The sequence below is a fragment of the Sinocyclocheilus rhinocerous genome, unplaced genomic scaffold (assembly GCF_001515625.1).
Source record: "Sinocyclocheilus rhinocerous isolate Xijiao unplaced genomic scaffold, SAMN03320098_v1.1 scaffold8684, whole genome shotgun sequence".
In the NCBI taxonomy this organism is placed as follows: domain Eukaryota; kingdom Metazoa; phylum Chordata; class Actinopteri; order Cypriniformes; family Cyprinidae; genus Sinocyclocheilus; species Sinocyclocheilus rhinocerous.
The window spans coordinates 7,793-15,707 of NW_015646532.1; the positions used below are offsets into that span (position 1 = coordinate 7,793).

At 35.0% G+C, this 7,915-nt stretch overlaps 1 protein-coding gene across 1 annotated transcript in view; it reads left to right on the forward strand.

The window, feature by feature from the left end:
* Nucleotides 1–2,182: 2,182 nt before the first annotated feature.
* LOC107707927 (WAP four-disulfide core domain protein 2-like) overlaps nt 2,183–7,915 on the forward strand; it is a 6,277-nt gene continuing 544 nt past the window's right edge. The window contains exons 1-4 of the mRNA XM_016512054.1: nt 2,183–2,305; nt 4,907–4,933; nt 5,229–5,375; nt 5,476–5,609. Coding sequence (XP_016367540.1) covers nt 2,215–2,305; nt 4,907–4,933; nt 5,229–5,375; nt 5,476–5,609 — 399 coding nt within the window. The 5' untranslated portion in view covers nt 2,183–2,214. The remainder of the gene's footprint in view (nt 2,306–4,906; nt 4,934–5,228; nt 5,376–5,475; nt 5,610–7,915) is intronic.

Genomic DNA, 7,915 nt, shown 5'->3' on the forward strand with positions numbered 1-7,915 from the left:
GTACCGGCAGAGATTGTAGGTGGAGAAGTGAATGAACAGCGCTCTCTTCCACCCTCAATACCCTTGAGCAAGGCACCAGAACCCCAACTTGCTCCCTGCGTGCCGCAGCAAAAATGTCTGCCCACTGCTCCTTGTGTGTGTTCACTGCTGTGTGTGTGCACTTAGATGGGTCAAATGCATAATGCAAATTCTGAGTATGGGACTTCATATTTGGCCACACGTCATGTCCTTTCCTCTTTTTCCTTTCCAATATCCTGGGATGCAGACGTTTTGAATTGAAAAATGTTTTGTGCCCATGGGAGAGCAAAAATTGTAATGAGATTATAATAAAGAGCCCATTGCATTTACAGAAAGAAAATAAATGACAGTAACGCGTTACTGTATTCAGAAGACCGAATGTTTTCCTGTAGAACATTCTTGTTTTGACCAATTAAAACGTTTTTGTTTGTTTGTTTGTTTTTATTGATCTAATATTTGTGAATTTACCCTGTTCTAAAGAGTCCATTGCATTTACAGAAAGAAAATAAACGACAGTAACGCGTTACTGTATTCAGAAGACTGAATGTGTTCCTGCAGAACATTCTTGCTTTGACCAATTAAAATGTTTTTGTTTGTTTTATTTTTTTTTACTATGTTAAAATTCTGTTTATAACGTTTTTGGCACACAATGTAGAGCATAGAACTGTTTATTTAGTAAAAAAATGTATTTTTAAAGTTAAGACAAACTGTTCAAGTGTTTGTTACCAAGGTGTGTTCAGGTGTTCGTTTTATTTTTTTAAGTTTTCTCCAAACTTTGGAATTAGGGATTTCTTGGTGTACCATTGAAGTATAGTTGAAACATTAATGTTGTTTCAACATGTACTTGGTACATCAGATGGCAACACTCTTTTATTTTGACATCTCAGTTGTATTTTCAGGGTTTCAGCAAAAGGGATTTAGAATCAACATGTAACATTGATCCAACAATATTATAATTTTTTCATTCTGAACAATATTATAGATGATTCTTGTTCATTTCAATGTTGATTCAACATTGCTGTAGCATGAACATCATAGCCGTTGATTAAATATTCTGAAATCACAACCTTGTTTCAGCGTTAGTTGCGGGTGCAAAAGTGATATTGATCCAACATCACTTTGTAACATTAATTCAATGCAATTAGCATTTACGCATTAGCATTGACTTAATATGTTTCAATGGTTTCATGCTATCTGGAGTATTTTGAGCCACCTTTCAGCAGGAACGGAATAGAGATTGTATAGTCAAAAATAAAGCACATTTTTCAAAGTTTTTTTTTAATTCACTTCCCCCGCCCCAGGAATTGCACCAGTGGAACCAACTGTGTTTACGTGAATGTGTGGCAAGCAGGAACTTTGACATTTTTAAGAATTTTGATGTTCCAGCACATAAAGAAATTATTTTATCAGGAAAATACCTTACACTTTGAAACAGGGCCAGAATGGGGCCTATTTTCAGTCCATGACTCTAATACCCAAGACCTGCCTCCACAAGACCAACTTGTTTCAACAGGATTATATACAGATAAATAACAAATAGCATACCGAACTTCTTAGAAAACATTCTACAGTCAAACTTTTCAATAGGCAAAGTAGAAAAATACTGCATATACAAATTAAATCAGACAGCAATAGCTTTATGGATTGAACTATATGCTCATCTATATAAAGTGTCATAAACACCACTATGAAAACCTTGATATTGACCAAAATTAAATGGAGCCTACCGAATTGATTCCAGAAGTCCACTCCGCCAAACCCGTAATCAAAAGCTGCATTCACGGCATGTCGTAGTCACTGTGATTTCAAGATGACAACACGTGACGTTCTACTTGGAGCTGTTCACATCCTTGGACTCGGATTCGGAACTATCGCACTATAAATGCCTAAACATATCGCTTAATGAATCTGGGGTGGTCAGGTAGTACAAGTTGTAGCTCTCAGAAAACTCCCAGTTCACAAGTAACGAGTTCCAGGGCAGGACTTAGGGTGCCGGGGCCCCTGGGCTTGAGGTTATGTTTGGGCCCTACCTATACAATACAAATGCCCTCAATTAGAACATCATTATGGAGTAAAATAAACTACACAAAAATTTAAATATGCTTTGAGGTTTTAGTACAATTAATATGCAACACGTCTAGCCTAGTCAAAGTTTAGTTTCAGCACATTTTCCACTGTTTTCCACAGGTCGAGAGGATGAAAGCTCGGGTGTGCTGCTCGTTGATTGCTGTTTTGTTGTGTCTCTCTGTTTACTTGAGCACAACAGACGCCAAAAAACTAGTCACAGGTGAGATCTTTTAACTTCATTACACAGCGCGAAGAAAATATGTAAATAAGTATACGTACACATTATGACTTTAGGCACATGTCATATAAATATACAGTACAGATGTCCAGTTGAAGTTAAACTTTACATGTTGGTGTAGTTTAAATAGCCTAATAAAGTTTATATCTTTAAGTTTAGTTTAAATAGCCTAATAAGGTTTATATCTTTAAGTTTATTATTTAGTTTTAAGTTGATTTATTATCTTTAAGATCAGAGTTTATATGATCGCTTATCATATATCGCACATTATGGGTTTTATGTGTTCTGTCTGATTTGCTACAAACTATATTTTGATTTATTTCTTGTGAATGAAAATGCTTAAATGTAACTGGTTGTGATGGTACACTCATAAACCAAAATGGTGCTAAATAGCACTATACAAGCACCTTTTGTCACAGTAGCCCATCAGCCAACAGTGGTTCTTTGGCTCGCAATCATAGGGGAGCCTCTTTTGGCACTACATGGCACCTATTTATATACCAAATTATCTGACTACATAACGCAAAGCAGTTAATATATAAACATGGCCCCGTTCATGAAACGTTAGCAAAACTAATTTGAGTGTAAATTGTTCGTAAAACTATTCTGACGTAAACTTTTGAATTCATGAAATGTTCATATTTTTGGTACGAAAAAAATGTACACCTGGGCCAATATTCACAAAACATCTTAAGGCTAAAAGTAGCTCATAACTCGCCTATTTAGGAGAAAATCTTTAAAAATAATGGGCGTGTCAGTCCTAAATGTAGGACTCCTAAATTTGTTCTAAGAGTATTTCACAAAGCGTTTTAGCGCTAGAACTAGCTCCTAAATCTGTGAAACGGTAGGAGTAGTGAAGAGGACTCCTAAATCACTGAGACCAAATCTGAACTATCCTAAAATGGCTGTTGCCGGCAATCTGCCTCGGAATATGAACATTTTAGAAACCTTTGACAATAATGAGCTTTTAAAAAGGTATCTGCTTTGGTTTGGAGGTTATCCCAACTCCAAATTGTTTTTATTATATCCTTAATATATAGATGTTCTTCTTTCATAATATATAGATGGTTTTCTTTTATGTTTGCATGTCTTACTGTCAGCCATGATTATTCTACTCTGTTAATTAAAAGGCTGTTTATATGCATATTGTCTAATTGTTTACGAGAAGCATACATATAAGAGGCTGACAATTAGCTGAATATATACTTGTTTAATTAGTGACACTTAGCCTGCATTTTTAACTCTTTATTTGAATATGGCAACATAATATCGCGCTCTACAATATTTCTATGAATAAATCTCTGACAGAGACTTTAAGCCAATCACTGTGTGCATAGTTAATAAGTATGCTGACATCATCCATAGCAACGAGGTCAACCCCGCCCCCTTACTCTTAGCTTAAGACTTCTTTATTCCTTAGTAAAAGCTTGTCTCCGCAGCTTTGTGAATAGGTTTTAAGAGCAAACTCTTAGCTAAAAACTTTTACTGCTATTTAGGAGAACTCTTAGTGGTAAAATAAAATGCTTTGTGAATACGGGCCCTGATCCCTACCGCATGTAAACAGTGCGTAAAACGTTGTTGCTTTTGGAAAACTGATGACACTGCATTTTGATGCACTATATAATATTTCACAAGTGAATATTTCACAAACCTGAGAAGGGAGTACAAAAGGTTCCACAGCGTTCCTGGACATGCAATTTGCGTAATTGTAATTTATACTCCGGGATTACGCTAATTGTGAATGGGCGTGCATGCGTGCCCTATTTATAAATGATTGGAATTCATTAACATACACATTTAAATATCAAATATGCTGTTTATGAAGTGTTTGTTAATCCGGAGGAGCGTTTTCGGGATTGTGTGTTTAATGGCAAATTACTTCTCATTTATTTCTGCAAGTTTCGTGAATGAGTCCCATAGCCTTTTTATTGAAATGGGTCACAATTTCAGTATATAACTGACTTCACAAACACCTCCTGGACCTACTGTCTAGCCTCTTATCAGTTTACATATTCATTCAGAGACAACAGCCAATCATGTTTTAGCTTTCTCTCATCCTCCAATCCCAGATAGCGCACGTCTGCAAAGATGTCTGTTAAAGATCGCTTTATCTAGAAAGCATCTGCTGTGTACAAACTTCTGAGAAATCTTTCAGACATCCGTTTTACATGCATTCTAAATCATAAAGAGCTTAAAGACATTTTCTAAGCATCTATTTGACATTTGATTGTAAACACTCTAAAAAAAATATCTTGCAGATATTCCTCCTTCAGCGTAATTTAAACATTAACGGGTTTTTTTTTTTAACCCTTTACCCAACTAAACCAAAAGAGTTTGGGAACCTTTCAAGGACTATACAGGGGCTTTGGCGTGGTTAAGGTGCTATATAGTGTAGAAGATTTTTATTAATCATGTATAATTAATATGAATATAGCCATTTATTAAGTTATTCTACTATTTATTATTACTATCTAGACATACATTTTATGGTAAAGCTGCACATCCTGTTTTGACATTAGACAAAACATATAATGGAGCCTCTTCCTTTCACTTAACAAACTGAGGCCTCCTATCTGCTTTCAGGAAACGGAGAGGCACAGCCAAAAAAAGGTAAACAATAACAACCATGTATGAAATGGAGCTGCTCTCCCTGGTTTCCCCTAATGATCCTCGTGAATCCTCTTCATTAATGGCCAGGCGAAACTGACAGTTGTGCCGTTTCTAATAAAGTTTCTAATAATGTTTCTAATAAAGACTGCTCTAGAAGGCACAGAAACTGCAAGCAGCACATTGAATTAAACTTGAAATTTTGAAGAGATTTGAGAAATGAGAAGATAATTGACAGATTTTTTTTTTTTTTTTATTCAGTGATCATGGTTTTTCTGTTATGTGTTTTGTATATCAGCAAAGCCAGGAGTGTGTCCTATATTCAATCTTGATGGAGCAGTGTTCATAGCGTGTTTGGAGTTGTGTTCCCATGACGGTAAATGTCCGAATGATGAGAAATGCTGCAGCAATGGATGTGGACATCAGTGTATGCCTCCATATAAAGGTATTTATATTGTTATTAATGTGAATTAAATTAGTTAAAAAAAAATTAAATGCAGTGAGGCATTGTGATCTGCTTTCTCTATCATGTGTTTGTATAACAGAAAAACCAGGAGTGTGTCCAAAAATCAATCTTGAAGATGACATGATAGGAGATTGTGCTGAGATGTGTTCCCAAGACGGTCACTGTCCGGATGATGAGAAATGCTGCAGCAATGGATGTGGACATCACTTGAGGGTATGTTTGGGCCCCATACCTATACTACAAATGCCCTCAACTAGAACATTATTATGGAGTAACACAAAATACACCAAAATTTAAATATGCTTTCAGGTTCATATACTGTATACATTTAATAGGCAACATGTCTAGCCTAGTCAAAGTTTAGATGTAATATTAAAGGTGCAGTGTGTAATATTTACATCGATATATTGACAGAAATGCAATATAATATACATAACTATGTTTTCAGAGGTGTATAAAGACCTTACTTAATGAACCGTTATGTTTTTATTACCTTAGATTGAGCAATTTATATCTACATACACCACGGGTCCCCTTACATGGAAGGAAGCACCATGTTTCTACAGTAGCCCTAAACAGACAAACTGCTCTACAGAGGGCGTTTCGTCACTGTTGTTCTTGCGAATAAAACACTGACACAATGATGAACAAGTACATTAACATTCGCAATAACATCGGTTTATTAAGTAACCCTTACATGGAAGTCGCCACCATGTTTCTACAGTAGCCCTAAACAGACAAACTGCTCTACAGAGGGCGTTTCGTCACTGTTGTTCTTGCGAATAAAACACTGACACAATGATGAACAAGTACATTAACATTCGCAATAACATCGGTTTATTAAGTAATTAAGTAAATATAATTCCCTAATTTACCTTTTGTAAAGAAATCTTTACAAATCTTTGCTGTCTTTACTCTTTACCGACGACATCTTAGTCCTGTATCGGCCACCGTAGCTTCTCTAACGGGAGGGGGGAGCGGGGGACTTAGCCGTTGGTTGCAGTTCGCAACCTCACCGCTAGATGCCGCTAAAATGTACACATTGCACCTTTAAGTAGTCACTATAATACAATAAACAGGATGTGATCTCTCAGTTGAGAGATCAAAACCCTGAAATAACACTGAGCAGAAAAAACCAAAGAGATGTATTATGAAAGTGTATTGTCATATCTGTGTCCTTTTATGTCATTCTTAAATTTAATTAATTCAATCTGAATAAAAAAAACATGTTGGCTATTAACAATCAAATGAAATCACTATAAACAAAATCCATAGATGGATTTTGCATAAGTTATGTTAAGTTTAAATACAACATTTTAATGTAGAAATATTACATAATTGCAAAAATGAAATAATGAGCTACTTTTTAAAATATGAAACTCAATTCATTTAACTTAGCAAAAGACTGTACTAATAGTCTGTTTGAACCATTTACTGCGCTGTGTAATGCTGAGAAACAAAACACTGTGTTGCTCGGAGATGCATTGATGGGGCAAAACAGAATTTTGTGTCTGAAAGTTATTCAGTTACTTGTTTATTGTACATTTGCGATAGTGCAGATATTCTGAAAAACAGGACTCTAGTTTGTGTGATAGGCTAACTCCTATATCGTAGGCATTCGCTCATTAAATGCAGGGTTCGTTCAACCAATAAATTTCAATGACTTAAGGCAATATTCATGAACTAATGCTCCATTATTTTACACAAATGTTCGGAAAATGAATGATTATTAGTGCTATTTGTTTGCTTTCTAATAAGCACAGGCTGCGACTGCGCCAGACGTTACTTCATGCAGAGAACATAAGTTAGGCTACATAATCACATAACTGAATGCCAGAATGTTAAGTATATTGTAAGTTGCTTAGCAAGTATTATAAATTAAACTCAGGACCTGAATTTCATTTAAGAAACCGTTTTGGTGGAAAACATTCAGGTACAGAAATGCAGCAGAAATGGAATAAACTGTAAATTAAAAACAGTAAATTCACTGTAAATTAAACAACAGATTAATTCTTAAAATTAAAGTTACAAAAGTTATTCAGTCAAGAGCAGTGAGTGATTTTGTCTTTTGTTGTTAACATTAATTAACAATAACCAATAATTAATTAACATTGTTAACATTAACATTTGGTATGAAAGTGATTGCAGCTTTTATACCTGCTGTCTGTCAGTCTGTGTTAAAGAACAAAAGAAAAGAAAATCACTCTGCTCTTGACTAAACTTTTTCATATTTAATATGGAATAATATATAAATATAATCTATATTTATGACTTTATACATCATAGTATTTTGTTCCTGAACAATAGAAGCTACTGTTAGTTTTAGGCTTGCCTACCTGAAAAAGTTAAAACACAGTTTGTTTCATTTGTATCCTTGTGCTATTGCATTGCAGGCTACTTGTTCATTTATTACTGACTGTTTAATTGTCTTTATGTAACATTATTTATTAAAATGCAAGGTTGCTTGAGTCAGAAACAATGAAAACAATAACTTTTTCTGGAGGTGTTTGCGCGGCTTC